This window comes from Lissotriton helveticus, chromosome 3_1 (genome assembly GCF_964261635.1).
Source record: "Lissotriton helveticus chromosome 3_1, aLisHel1.1, whole genome shotgun sequence".
In the NCBI taxonomy this organism is placed as follows: Eukaryota; Metazoa; Chordata; class Amphibia; order Caudata; family Salamandridae; genus Lissotriton; species Lissotriton helveticus.
The window spans coordinates 771,947,217-771,962,688 of NC_136061.1; the positions used below are offsets into that span (position 1 = coordinate 771,947,217).

The 15,472-nt window shown below is 42.2% G+C and overlaps 1 protein-coding gene across 4 annotated transcripts in view; it reads left to right on the top strand.

The window, feature by feature from the left end:
* STK33 (serine/threonine kinase 33) overlaps positions 1-15,472 on the top strand; it is a 1,224,797-nt gene that overhangs the window by 907,269 nt on the left and 302,056 nt on the right. For all 4 annotated transcript variants that reach the window (XM_078680992.1, XM_078680994.1, XM_078680993.1 and 1 more), the window contains one exon: positions 12,717-12,802. In XM_078680992.1, coding sequence (XP_078537118.1) covers positions 12,717-12,802 — 86 coding nt within the window. The remainder of the gene's footprint in view (positions 1-12,716; positions 12,803-15,472) is intronic.

Consider the following 15,472-nt stretch of genomic DNA (forward strand, 5'->3'; position numbering starts at 1 on the left):
GTTGGAAAATGCAGAAAAAATAAAATGTATCCTCTGGGGCACTCCATTACGAATGCAGGCGGCCAATCTTGGTCTGCTAACAGGATGTCATAACCAGATGATAAGTTCTTGCAAAAAAGACCTTTTACTTTTCTGCTGCTTGTCCCCCTCCATCTGGAGTGTTATTTCATGCAACTTATGTGGGACGCTACCCCCGGTGTCTGGTGTTTCCATTGTGATGTAATCATTGAAGTCCGCTGTCACCAGAAATTCTTTCAGGTTCTGGCGAGCTATTGCTACTTCTGCTGCACTGTTTAGCATTGTCAGAGCCCTTTCCCTGTTCAGAAGTGGTGTCCTCAGAATTCTGGGCATGTCTGATTTTCAGACCAGCAACTTTCTTTTTCTTAAATTGAGGTTTTGATTCTGGCTTATCTTCTTTTTTAGAAGTAAAGTCTTGAGCGCACTGCTTGTCTCTGGACTGTGTGCACTCCTCTCTATGTTCTGACCGTCCTTCTCTTTCAGAGCTTTTCATCGAGCCCTGAAAGGAACGAGAGGAACGCGTATCAGTATTCTGATACCTGTCAGGTTTCCTAATGTTATCCTTATTCCTGAGGTTGTACCTCTTTTCAGAGGGCTCCTGTGGAGGAGACCTACCTCGGGACTGAGATCTCTTGCCTTTAGAGTGTTGTTTTTTATTAGCCCACTTCTTTATAGAAGAAGTAGGTGTCTGCTTAGAAGTGTCCTTTTCGGGATTGCCCATTAGTTGAGATTTTAAAGCTTTTCCCCCCAAACTATCCCTATCTAATTCTGCATACGCAGTTTCACTGATATTGGGTAGTTCATTCTCCTGTTCTTATAGAGAGAACTCCTGTAAGAGTTGGCTGATTGCCACTGATCCTGCTTCCCCTTTAATGTTAGCTAGTATTATAGCTGATACCTGGTCGTTGGTATTTAATACCTTCATCCCTAAGTTTAGGGCAGGCTCTGCTCTGTACTCCTTTTGTATATGTCTAAATACATCGGGTTTTACGGCTAAAGAAAGAATACTATGCGTTCTGTTATTTATGGCAGCAAAGCCTCTACCTCAAGATGTAGAATCCTCTAATTGTGATGTAATCCCCATGGGCAAGCAGATTGCTAACATTCTGCGTTTTTCAAATGTTGTTGTAATTGGGAATACTGCTTCTAACTGGTTTATTTTCTGAGCTACCCAGAAAGGAATTTGTTTACGTTTTGTGGGCAATTTACCCATTACCACGTATAATGTTTGTGGAGTAATTTTAGTAGCTGTGCTCTGTGTAGGAGCTGCATTTGGTGTAATTACTGTATGTTGGACTGCAAGTGTCCTCATGATGAATTGTGTCATATTTCTGTTACGTTTTATCAACTCTTTGTGTTGAACAAGCAGTTTATTATCTGGAATTATGTAAATGTCAGGATGTGGTGCATAGGTCGCTAATATCGGCCATGCTGCTCCTGGTCTTCCTAAAGGACTGAGTCTTGTTCTTTTTCTTGAATGGGGTAGGGCACCATTAAACCAGAAAATATGTTCCTGGTAGGCAAGCGAAATTTCATTCTCCCCAAACGGAGTGTAGACCGCTGGGACTTCTTCATGTGTGTAATAATGTAGAGTTAATGTTACCGCATTTGCTGCTGGGAATGTAATCCATGAATAGAACACCTATGTTTGGAAGTCTCTGTGTGCCTCTATCTCTAATATTACTACATCTCCTCTGGGTAGTAATCCATGTTTGACGAGCTTAACTGTTAATGCGTGTCTTACATTGGCTGCAATATGTATTGCATCTGCATATTCCTCGTCATCTGACTGAGTAAGTGCCTGTGTCAGTGGGTCTAACTCTCCGTTTACAGTAGTCATTGTGTTTAAGACACTGAATAACTGTCCAAGGAAATTAAGATACAGTGTTTTGCACAATTTTGAGAAAAATGTCCTTCAAGCTTGATTAAACAACTGCCAATAAATAGGATCTTTCGCCTACTCAGCTGTGGTGGAGTTTTGTGCCAACCCACTCCAGACATCTCTGGGTTGTTTTTGTGAGTAGGGGTCTCTGAGAATCAGCATGACTGAGCTACTCAGATTCTACTGTTAAATAAGTACCAAACCAAACGATGGTGGTGCCATGTAGTTCCCATAGTACCCCTCCAGGATCTGCGCTTTTAGATAACGTACACTGTGGGTCAGGTTGTAGACTGACCCTGTGCACCCCCACCGCATATGTTAGCCTTTGTTTGCATTACCTAGCTCACAGTGCCACTAGAATCTTCTTTTAGCAGAGAGATTAGTTTTTGGCAACCTCAGAACATAACAAACCCAGATTCCTCAGACTCGTGGAAACAATATACTACTTTTCACCCAGTCACTCGTGCTTGCTCATTTGGTCTCAGAGACAGTCGAGCGTGTTTAATATAAGAATTTATTGCACCATTGTTCTGGTGTAAAATATATGTGCTGCTACAACTGTTACACAGTAGCAGAGATATAGGATCATCAGTACAGTGAATACAAAGGAATAGTACAGTTCTAACATTTTGCAATAGTCAGGAACATATACATGAATATAAAATGCATTTATAAAATAAAGTTCATACTCCTACGATGCCTGTCTAGATGTACCTAAGTGTACCTAGCATGTGAGTAGGTGCAAAAGAGCTAATAAGCCTAGGAGCCAAGAATCCCGCTAGGATTTAGTCGAAACCCATTACCTGAATAATGAGAGTGTGGGACCTCATCTTGGTTTTGAGTTGGACACCGCGCAAGGGATGTTTAGACCACTGTCAGCTATAGCGACTGCATGCAGGAGCCTCAGCGTCACTAGTCAGTGTGTCAGCCTTGAAGTCTTGGTTCCCTCCAACTACTGATAGCAAGAGGTGCTGTATTTATACAGTCCTTGTGCGTGTGTTAGCCATTGTTTAGTATGAGGATAATGCATGGGATTAAACCTTGTGCATAGATAGGAGAGGTGAAGTATACTCCCTGAGTAGTGTCCTCATATATTATTCATATGGAAGGGTGGTATCGGCTACAGGAACGAATTAGCAAGCAGGAAAGAAGACCGAGGCTGCACTGAGCCTATGAGAAGCAGCAGGTGGGCATAGAGTAGTAGTATTGATTACAGCAGGTCTTGCAGACAGTGCATGGCACTGACGGTCGACCTAATGGCAAAATGGTAGAAAGGGCAGTAAATCTAATGCATTGTAACTACAAGTCTGGCAGCTTTTATCTACTTGTTTTCAGCTAGAATCGGACATGTGCATATCAGTTTTTATATGAAAAAGAACCCTTTGTGAAACCCATTCAGTATCTTACGTTTGTTGATTCTACTTTTTTGGATTCTGCCGCTGCAAATAGAAAATTGAGAGTGTCTTTGTTATTACTTTTCGCGTCATTGCATGCTGCAAACAAACAGGTTGGTTTGCTTAGATTTGTAAATGGAGCACCTTAAATCTCCCTGTCTTTAGTGTTTTTTCTCGATAAGGCTGATAATATTAAAATCTGTTGCTTATCCACAGTAGATGGAAGAGAATCACTTCCAGCATTGAGTAATTAAGAAAGTTGGCAAGAATGTTACCGGATTTTAATGTGTTTCCTAGATTGATAAAGGGCTTACCTCTAAATTCTCTGTATGGCTCATTGTTCATCTAGCTCACTCTATCGAAAATCAAGGCACTTTTCAATAATTTAATTATATAAATCTGAAGGTCAGCATTCTTTTCAGGCAATTCAATGGTGATCCAGATGTTGTTTCTGTGTACATTGTTCTCAAAGCTTTCTAAGTTGCAAGAAGTCTCTTCTTTTCTTTTATATATTTCATAAGTTTAAAATTTTGCGTGTTTCTAGTGCTCTTAACATTCATTATATAAGTCAAATCGATGCCAAATTTATATGGTAGCCAGTGACTATGTAAAGTATTGAATGTTATTATATTTTACGCGCATATCCTTAAAACCTGGGATGGTTCCTTACTCCAGACACCCCTGCTGTACTGCCTTTATAATGGCAGTAATTTTTTTTATCAGAACCAGTTCTCTGTAAATTTCTTAGTCATTTTAGAGACCTTTTATCCACCCATTCAGCAAAAACAGTGTGGTCTGATCATATATAATTGAGCAGTATGACATAGACTCTAACATTGGGTTTGCCAAACCATAATAATATATCCTGTGTGTCCTGCTTTCCCTTCTCTGACTTAGAGGTGCAGTATGTTGATATTTCAGGGTAGATTTGATGTCTTTCATTTCTTCCTCCCCAGAAGATTGTAACTCATACACACTAGGCATTGTATTAGCCTTTCTAAATGTGGCTGCCTTTTGTATACCTTTTTTAGGGGTAGAACTATTTTGCAGAGATTTGTCAGACTTCCACTGGCCTAGCCACTTATAATCTGAAGAGTTTCTGCTGTCTCTATGCTCGCTAGAGTTTAGGGAATTCAGAATGAAAACTCTAAGTGAGTCATGTGCGTGTCAGAGTGTGGAAATATACATTTTTAAGGGTACACTGGTGCAGGGTCACCCCTTTTGTCCACTGGTTCAAAGACCAACAAAGTAGAGATCAGCACTGGAGTAGTAATAAATAACAAGTTTATTAAACACGCATGAGTTGGACCACGTCCACACAGCACTCTCAAGTGCTGGAGGAGGTAGTACACTGAAGTCACAGAACACAGGGCTTTTATACAGTTTTTCTGCAGTGTAAGCATGTGAACAGAAATAGGGATAACAATTTTAGAAATAGTTTTCAACAAACAAGGGCAGATGAATAACCACTTGGTCAGAAAAGTGGGAGGGGGAGCAGGAGTGCTTATGACAGCAGTAAATGATTGACAGTTAACAGGTGTACTGGCAGCTACAAACTCTCAGCACATACATTGCTTTTAGCTGAGTCAAGAAGTCAACTAAAATAGATAGCAAAGGCAGAGTGAAAAGACAAAAGAATTACGAAGGAAACTTAAATGGACACCACAGCCAAAATGGCTGCAGCTTATGCCAAGTAAAATATTACACGTTTTCCACAGACAGCCCTTGTGGCATAAACTAAGCCATTTTCTTATGCTTCAAAAAGGGTCCGATAAATATCATGTATATCGATCAGCATCATATCGCTGACTTCTCGGTCTATTGCTAAACATGCATTTACATTTTGGACGTTTGTAAGCGCCTGATTTTCCTGCTATTCAAAGCCGCATCAACAAAGATGCAGTGTCAGTTTGATCCACTTCATCATTATTTATAGTTCTTTTGAATCAGTTCAAGGAAATGTCATTAAACAGTTTTTGATCTTTATTAAAAGATGCAAGTGCTAGGAGCACAGGAGGAAGCAAGGACACATAGCATGTTCCGGACCATCCAATTGGTAGATGATAGTAGCCTTTACTCCCACAAATGAAATAAGTGTTGTGCGAGGATAGAAAACTGCTATTGTTTTTTCCAGTAATGTTCAATACTTTGGTACAGTCACTTTTTCCCACTGGGATACTACCAAAACTGCTCACACAAAGATTTGCTCGGGCTCTAGTAACAGCAATGACAAAAGGCCTGTTACCCTTGGCCGTTCGAGTGTTGTGAAAAACATAATGTGTGGTAGAATTTCCTCTGCGATACTCCTCCATTTCCCATACAGTTCCTTTGGCTTGTGGGTCCCCTTCCTCATCGGGGTAACAGACTTTGTTCATTAGAGGCATATAGAAGTTTGAACTAAGCTGGGCATGAGCCATTGTTAGAGATTGGCAGCGGTGACAATGGGATTCCTTTTATGTTCTGATGAGAAGGAATCTTGCCACAAACCCAGGAGTTAGTAGTGTTGTTTAGCTGGTGTGTCTGATGCAACATTTGAAGAAATGTATTGTTTCTCAGATTTTGATAGTATCCCAGTTCATGTTGCGGCAAATCAAAATGATGGTGCTCTTTTGCAGCAAGTGATGTAACAGTAATGTTAGGTAAGGAGGCTGCAGGCATTACTTCCTCCACTACCCACATTACAGTAGCGATGATGGCAGCAGTCAAAGTCATACCAAGGATGCAGATTGTACAGCTGTTGCACATTGTCGCATCAATCTCCTTCTTCGTAGGCGAGCTAATTTTCATCGGCAAACAACAAAATAGATGATGCCCTAAGGTCCTGGGCAGGTTTTGGTTTCCTCACTAACGTTGAGACGAGTAGTCAGTAATAGGCTACCCCACCTTTGTAGTCAGTCTTTAACCACCTAGGACACTGGCTCAAACAGTCTCTTACTGCTCTGAAATGTCTTTCTTCCTGGATCAAAGCAAATATCTAGATGTAAAGGGATCGTGTGGTCTGGGAAGACTTCCTCAGGTCCTTCAGGCGACGCAGATCATCCTCTCTCGGTGACCAAAATGTTGCGATGATCTGTCAGCATAGCAGTGCTCACGAAGGAAGAGTTTCCTGCACCTGCTGATAAATAGAAGACAAGCTGTCAGTTAACTGGAACAAATAGTCACTCATCAACATGTCTGGGGTACCTAATACTGGTGCAGAACAAAGTGCTTGGCGTAACTGTTGGAAGGCGCTCTGGCACTCGGCAGTCCATGGGAGGGGCAAAAAAAGGGTCAACAAAGGTTTATGTGCAAAAACTGCCTACAGAAAAAAGTGAGGCCAATCAGTGCACGAACGTCCTTCTGAGTATGGGGCACAGGAGTGTCTAGAATGGTCTAAATGCGGTTTGGTGTGAGTGCACATCCCCCCTTAGACAGGAGGTGACCTAAATAGGTAACCTGCTGTCTAAAATATTGCAATTTCTTTCACGAAACTTTGTGATGATGGAAGGCAAGAAATGAGCATCCTCACTGATAAGACAGAATCTCTCAACCATTAGATGATTGTTATTTAAAATAACACGCACACCTTCTGGAGAACAAGTTATTGTGGCACGAAAATATTGAAACATATCGATACCCACAGTGTTGTCCGGCGTGTTAGGGGAAAGCAAAAATGGACATGCTGCAGTGAATTTGTCAAGTGCAAATTCAAGTTGCTGTGAAAGTAGGCCAGTTGTAGGTGTCCCATCGAATCATTGTGTCGGACAGGAGAGCCCTTGGAACACATTTTTAGACAGAGCACTACGGGTAGCCCCTGTGTCAACGAGAAACCGAGCAGTAGATCCCAAGAAGCTTGCATCAACCTAAGGACCCATTTGATCTATGGGCACCTCAACTAATCCCCTACCCCATCCTGGACATCCCTATGCATAATCGGAATCTGCAAGAGCATCAGCAGAATAATCAGACATTTGATATTGATTTCGTCAATCAAAAGTATTAGAGTAATGTGGTCCTTGTTCTGCTGCTTCAAATCTGGGGCGAACTCCTGTACCGCCCCTGTTTCCTGAATTCCCTGTGCGTCCTCTCATACTTCCCCTTCCTCGCTGATCCTGCTGACCTTGCAAAAGGGGGCACTCCAGGTGTATACATTGCACGTCCACCTCTTCCATCTCCCCTAAATGGTGGACCATGTACTTGAGCCAACATAACTTTTGTCTTTAATTCTTTAACCTTCTTATCCTCCCTGCCTTTTGCTTCCTGTTCCTGCCGTTCATAATATTGGGCCATAGTCTTAAGGCAAACTGGGGAAGACGTGGTCCAAGAACTCTCGCTGGCCTTTAAGCGACTAGCTATTTCCGGTAACATATTGGCAACAAATTTATCAACAAACAAATGCCTACCCGTATCATCGGCCAATGACTGACCACTAAAATCATGGAATGTTTCCTTAAACCTTGAAAAGAAGTCAGAAACTAACTCATCCATTTTCTGTTTACAGGACGCTAAAGTGGTCCAATTTATTTTCTCAGGGGGTATGAGAATCTTTAACATAGTCACAATAGCTTTAGGAAGATCTAATATCTCCTTCTGAGGTTTCTGCGCAGCCTCCCTTTCCGCATCTATTTGTTCTAAATGTTCCCAGGTATCACCATATGCTACATTATCATCTAATTTACATATTGTTTTTCACATATCAAAAGGCAAAATAAGACCAAAGAACATGTCAATATCTGACAAGGTCATAGTGCAGGAGCTAATGGCTCGTTCTACCTCCTCATAGAAAGCAGCAGGATTTTTTTCCGGGGGTCGGGCAGAGCAGCTTGAAGAGCCATCACACACTACTCCAAGGAGTGTAAACACAATTATACATAAAATATCACTTTCCATGATTCAAAGTTGTATCATTATTGGTTGCCGCACCCTTCGGAGGAACATACAGGGGTGCAGCTTCACACATAGGTTTCATAGCAGACTCACTATTACTAGATTTATTCACATCCACCAAAGCATCTACTTTCTTTTCCTGACAATGAACTGCTTCTGCAACTTTATTTATCCTAGCTAATTCTTGCTCCTTTTGCAAACACAATGTGTCATCTCGTAATTTGACCACCTGTCTAATCAAATCAGGTAAGTTCGAAAAAAGGAAAGTCCTAACTGTTTATAATCAGTACTTATATCATCTGGTTCTGTTGCATTCGAAATATGCCGCCAACCACATATTACCTTCCAAGTGAATTTTTCTACGAAAATAAAACTGTTTGGTGTCTTCCCAAGTCTGAACTGTAACTGTGAGGGCCGTTGCTGTAGTAGTCCGACGTACTTCCTCTCTAGCAATATCCCGCAAGTTATCTTTCTCTTCCCTAGATAAAGTAGAGTGAGTCTGCCGCCCAATTTGCTTATCTTTATCTTTTTCTTCTGAAGACAAATAAATGCTCCTTATCAAAAACTCAAAGAAAAATGGGCAACCCAAACAACCCTTGAGGGCTTGGGCAAAGTAAATGATAAGGTATGAATGCCTTCAAGGGATTTATTTCACAATATTTTATCTCTTCTTAGAGAGTTTCAACTTATTAAGGGCAAATGAATGGACACATTTTTGGGAAATGATTCCTATTATTTGTGCCTAAGTTCGGATAGCTTCCTGGATGGATTACGAAGCACTGCGCTGTGATGGTGGTCTAATCTTAGGAGAGTTTTTATTCTTTATTTCTTTCGTGAGTCTCTTCAAACGTAGCGCGCCATTCAATTACATGCAATTTTTTGGACCACCATCACCGCGCAGTGCTTCGTAATCCATCCAGGAAGATAACCAGTGTGCACATACAAGAAGTTCACCATCTTGTGGCTCTTTATATAACTTAATAAGCGGCGCAAGATAGAACCGCCTCATCTACCATCACTAAAGGCACGAAATAGCCCGATAAAAAGAGATTCTGTAAAAAATAGATCTGCGGACACATAAAAGTCGTGCTCCCTTTTTTTCCGCCGAGGTGGAAATTCACAAACGCCATCTAATTCCATATCAAGGGGTCAACTGTAACATTTATTTTTGTCCTGAAGATGGTCTCCTGTATGACAACGTAGAGACCGAAACGTCGACTTACATCTTCTCTTCTATGATTTATTTTTAGTTAATACTTTGAAGAAAGGTGTTTCCTAATGTCACAGTGAGGTTACCTGAGTAATAGTGTCACCTATCTGTTTCATTTTTGTAATTGTTTGTATTTGTACCCTGAAATGTATTTGACCAAGATAAAATCATCTATTTTTCTATATACACCCTCTCAGTTCCTTTTTTGCATGATTTCTTCAATAGTATGTGTAAGTTTACTTAATACATTGTTGTGGTAAACTTGACATAGACTTAGACGCTACCAAAAATGTTATGGTACCAAACTTAGGCACAAATAATAGGAATCATTTCCCAAAAAGGTGTCCATTCATTTCACCAAAAACCTCATCCTCAGGGGCACTTGAAGTGGGGAATTTATACGGCGGTAGGGGTTGATCTAATAGTCATCCTGAGGTTTATTAAGTATGGGATAAATAGGGCGCCTAATAGACTACTGGCCATTTATCTCTAATCGATGTTCCCTATCTTCTTTTTCTATTTTTTTCCTTCTTTTCTTTATTTTTTTAATTCTAGCACTTTTTGATATATCTTTTTTGTTTTTCTTTTTCTGCTATAACTTCTGCTCTCTTCACTCTCTCTCGTACTTCTTTCTCCCACACACGCACACAATCAAACATATCATGTCTATTTTTTCTTTCAAATAAACACTACTCTACATATTGAACCTTTTTAAAATTAAAATTACCCATTCACAGGCCGTTGTAGATCTGAATCTTTCTTTGTGTATTTATTCCACAGTGTACTGTACATTATGGAAGAAATACTATATTTGACATATATGTCTTTATTAGGTGTTCCCTCTGGGGGAGCCGGCTGCCTTTTTTTTTTTCAAGTTTAATTTGGCAACACCAGAGCAGCAACACCACCTACGGAGTGTGCTGAGAACAGGAATGGTTCATCAAAAATGTGTTAAATATTATCACTTCAAATACTTCAAAAGGAGAAAAATCTCCACATTACCTGCCTTCAATTTATGCAAAAAGTGAATCACAAATTCAAACAAAAAGCCCAGGCTTAACAAATCAAGAGTGCCGCTTTAGGGACCTTATCAGACAGAAGTCTCCAACTCCCATCTTCTGATCTCTGGTCGACCTAATGGTCACTACAACAGTGTGCCAAAGAAAACCCCAGTTGAGACTGGCCACCACCTGGAGGGTCAAATCAAGAAAACCGGAAAATTCACGTCAGCCTGCAAAGACAAAGGTCTTCTCGTGCAGTGCGCTTCCACAGTAAGATTCCAATCCTCTGTCAAGACCACTCCTTCGGACGGCCTTGTCTCCAATGGGGCTCCACTTTGGGCGCCAACTGTGGAAATATACCTTTTTAGCGGTACACTGGTGCAGGGTCACCCTTTTGTCCACGGGTTCAAAGACCAACAAAGTAGAGATCAGCACTGGAGTAGGAATTAATAACAAATTTATTAATCACTCATGAGTGGGACCACTCTCAAGTGCTGGAGGAGGTAGTACACTGAAGTCACGGGCAGATGAACAACCACTTGGTCAGCAAAAAGGGAGGGGGAGCAGGAGTGCTTATGACAGCAGTAAATGATTGACAGTTAAGAGGTGTACTGGCATTAACACATTCTCAGCACATATATTGCTTTTAGCTGAGTCAGGAAGTCAACTAAAATAGATAGCACAGGCAGAGTGAAAAGATGAAAGAATTACGAAGGAAACTTGAGTGGACACCACAGCCAAAATTGCTGCAGCTTGTGCCAAGTAAAATATTACACATTTTCCACAAGGAATTGAAGGCAGCGACTAGTAATTCTAGAGAAAATACCTAGTAAGATGATAGGTCAAAATAAATACGAGGCTGCTCACAGGAGTAAATTGTGGTCTCAGAGCTATATACATACATAAACATATATACATAAACATATATATCTAGACCGGATACCGTTCCAGTATTTACTAACGTACTGCTCATATATATAATATATATATATATATATATATACGAGTTAAACTTTTTATTTAGCAGTGGAAGCAGTGTTTGAGGGCAATGTGAAGCATCAATCCAGTTCTGTGGTGGAGTGTCAGAGTATTACAATGTGTAATCATTTTAGCCACTGCATCTCCAAAGTGGTTTGAACATTGCCCCTTAATTGGATCTCCTGAGTCCTAGCGATGCATTCTGGAGATGGAAAAAATAGTAAAATTGGCTTTTTTTGGCTTCATTAGCTCTGTTTTCTTGTGGCAGCGATCGAATATTGCCCGACAGAATTTAATGATGCCCCTGTATGGGGAGTCTCTTAAAGCGGTGCTTGAAGTGTGGAATACAGATTCACACACTGTACTTGTTAGGGGCTCTCTCCCATGATGCTGTTAACCTTCCCAACACATCTGGAAATTGTGGCTTATCGGTTTCGAGTTGTCTTTTTGCTGTACCTTCTGTCTCGCTCACATGACTATTACAGCCTCTCAAGCCCTGCATCTCATCAAAGTGCTGGAGAATTATAGACGTTCAGTATGTACTGCTTATCAGTATTTGTTTGGAGTAGTAGCTATGCACATGTTTAATTGTAGGTTTTCTCCCCTTCAAGTGTTTTCTCGAGCTATGTTCTATTTTTCTATAAGATTTGTTTAGCTCCGAGCAGCTGCAGAGTACAGCTTTATTTTGCCGTGGGGGGGAGGTGAATTTGCCTTCTCTAGTTAGAAGTGATGATAAGTTGAATGATAGTGACACAAATGTGTACCCATACAGTAAAAACATTAGTTTGCGGGTGATTGGTACAACAGAATCGAGGCTTATGTTAGATAATCGCAGGGCCAGCTTTAGGGCAGTGCGACTGGTGCGGCCGCACTGGGCGCTGACCTGGGGGAGGTGGGCGTGGGGGTCGGGTGTGGGGTGCGGGTTGCTGTGCTTAGCAATAACTTATGATTCCAGGGATGAGGGGGCACTTTTGCCTAGTGGTAGTAAGAGAATCCGAGGAGGCAGTCATGGGGTGTGGAGGCATACAAAATGATTGAAGCACCGATCGCCACCAGCGCTAAAACCTGCCCGTGATGATCGTAATACTTTACAGATTAGCAATTCTAATTGTGCAGTAGATTTACAGATATGAATCGATGCATTTATTTGTATGTATTGTATTGCTTATATAGCCATCACACCGCCCTCTCACTAAAAGTAATGATGATGAGCTGCATTATGTGATTGATAAATGTATTTTTTTAGCGCAGAGGTAACATAAGGATAAAGGTTTTTTCTACATGTAAAGAACACCAAATGTATCAGAATATTGTCTCCTATACTGTAGCATTCATTGAATGTATTTTTTAACCTATTCTTTGTATAGCTAAGGATACTTTGAAGCTTCTGATGAAAGTGGATCCTGCCTATCGAATCACAGCTAATGAGCTACTTGACAACCCCTGGATAACGGTAGAGTATTTTAATTGCTTATATACTACATCTTAATCTCTTAAATAATGTATAAACTAGTACTGCAGTGCATTTCTCCCCCAATAGTACAGGGCAGAGCATTAGGCCTATTCATATGATTGTTTAAGCACACATTGTGTACTGCTTCTGTGGGGCACCCACTAATCTTGACTCTATTTTCATTATTTTGTAAACATGTTGAAAGCTTGGGTTCTTTTTATTTATTGGATTATGGCAAATAACATGTGTGTACGAATTACATATCTCTAGTGGCACACTTCCATATGCCTTGCGTCCAAAGTTGGTGAAGTATATTATCTTGGCCTCATTAATTACAAAGTGTGCCCCAGGCAACAAGAGGATGGTGTGAGGCTCACCCTTCCTCTTTCCTCGCAGAGTAACTCTTGGGTATGGGTTTGCAGATCTGTGTAGGTGGGGTTTTGGAGCAGTCTACCACCTGACACCTCATAACAATAACAAATGTTATTTATCTATAACGAGTTCCCAATAAAAACCTGTGCATTACATTAAAAATAAAACAAGAGTACACAGAAATGTGATTATCAAAACATTTTCAGTTCATTTTTTTATATAGCATCTTCAAGGCGCTAGAGAATCAGACGATTTACTTGGAACAAAATTCAGGTAAAAATACAGGTAGGGGGGCTGGCCAGGCAAGATGGCCGGTTGGAGGTAAACCCCTCCGGCTCCGCCACCATGGTGTGATTCTTACCTGATCAACACGAGGTATGTCTTCTCCACGGGTGTGTGCACGAACCGAAGGACATTGAGGATCGCCATAGGCTGAAAGCTACAATTTTGACGGCTCGATTGCAGAGTTTGGCGTCTGCCGGGGGTGAGCACGAGAGGTCGGACGCAGGCAAGACGGCTGCGTCTGCGACCAAGACTACGCGCGGGTGATACGGACCAGTGGCAATCAGGCGGGCAGGTCCCTCAGAGGCTGGAACAGGCTGTGTAACTTACCAACATATACCCGATACCAGCTGCGGCAACAAAGGGCCCGGGAGCGCACCATCAATGAAAGCGAGCCAAGGAGGGTCCCGGGGGAGACCGTGTCGACGATGCAGCCACAAGTGAGTTCCACACGTGATACCTGCAGTAAGCGGGGTGAGACGAGCCCCTAATTAAGGCTATATAGAGGGCCGGAGGCAGGCGCGGTGCGTCCATTGGGGTGTAGGGGCGTAGCCCCACTAAGCCTTGTGGCGTGCACGCACCGCGCCTGCAAATCAGCACAAACAGGACATTGTTCTTCTCCTGTTCTCACCTCACGCCCAAATATCGGAGTGCACGGCGCCAGGGGGTGGGGCTGGGCTGAGCTGCTGCAGCTTGAGTGACAGTTCAATCTCTCAGCTGCAGCAGTAGTGCGCAAACTGTGCATGTGTATTTATGGGCTTTATTCAGCCAGCGCATACGCTTACTCTTCCCCCTTAGCAAGGGACCCAAGGGGGCTGCTGTTTCATACAGCACCCCCAGGGCCTCAGCCCCCAGGGTTGAAAGGGGCGAATAGTACCTGTGCCCCCCTAGCCAATCCTGGCGCTGCAGCGCCAGGATTGGTTGGTCCCAATGGTCCACCACGCAGCAATCCATTATTGGGTGCCACGCGCATGGGTGGTGCCATGCCCTATCAAATGCCAGGGTGCAAAGAAGTAAAAAAGGGTCAGCCGCCTCCCATCGCATCCAGTATCCTGATTTGGCCGTTTATATTTTGCAAAAGAAAAGAGCAGGGAGAAGTTAGTTCCACCACGTTGCAGAGCAGAGGAGACGCACGGGATTGGAGGAGAATGGAGATGCCCGGTAAGTTTATTTTTTTATTGTATTAATTAAATTAAGGGCTAGAAATTGCTGCCACGCACTATATATGAAAGCTACTGAACCAAAAAACATTGCTCCAGCCAACAACCAAACTGTGCAGTGTAGGATGTGAAGAAAACGTGAGAGGTGGATGTGAAAAGAGAAAATCAGCAGTACTATTTACTCTGGAAAAGCAATTGTGTCTCTTCTACAGCAAAAGTGAGGATATGTTCACACAAACAACACAATGCATTTCGCACCACCTTACCCATACAAACAAAAAACATAATAGACGTAAGATCAGAAATGAAGGGCGCCACACCGCTCTTCTGAATAGCAAAACACACCATAAGCACGGGCCGCCATTGTCTCAAATAGGTGGTGTCATTTAAAAATACATTTGCATTTTCCACACCAGAGCCAAATGAGGGTCAGCCACCTCTGGGGTTTGTCTAGAAACAATGGCCGGCTTCACTGACACGCCGCGTCATTTGATTAGCCATGCAAATTGGACTAATGGCAGGCTGCGATATGCAGGCGGTAATCTGAGAAATGCCAACTTGATGATCACACAAACACAAGCTAGCATTACAGGTCCCAGTCTACTCTAAGTCTAAGGGCCGTCATTAGTAGGGAACTCTATACCGCACTCGGGAATCTAACTGAAGGAAGCACAATGAGGATTCCTTTACTTTTTTCGCTACACAGACACTGATGTTCGCCGCCAATCAGATTGCAGTAGTAGGTGAATGTTCCTGCAAATGACTGTGGGTGAAGAGGCCCCTTGTCACCTGGACATTCCCAGGTTCGACCGGCTCCGCAACTTCCGAGGAATGGTGTAGAACACAGCAAAAGCAG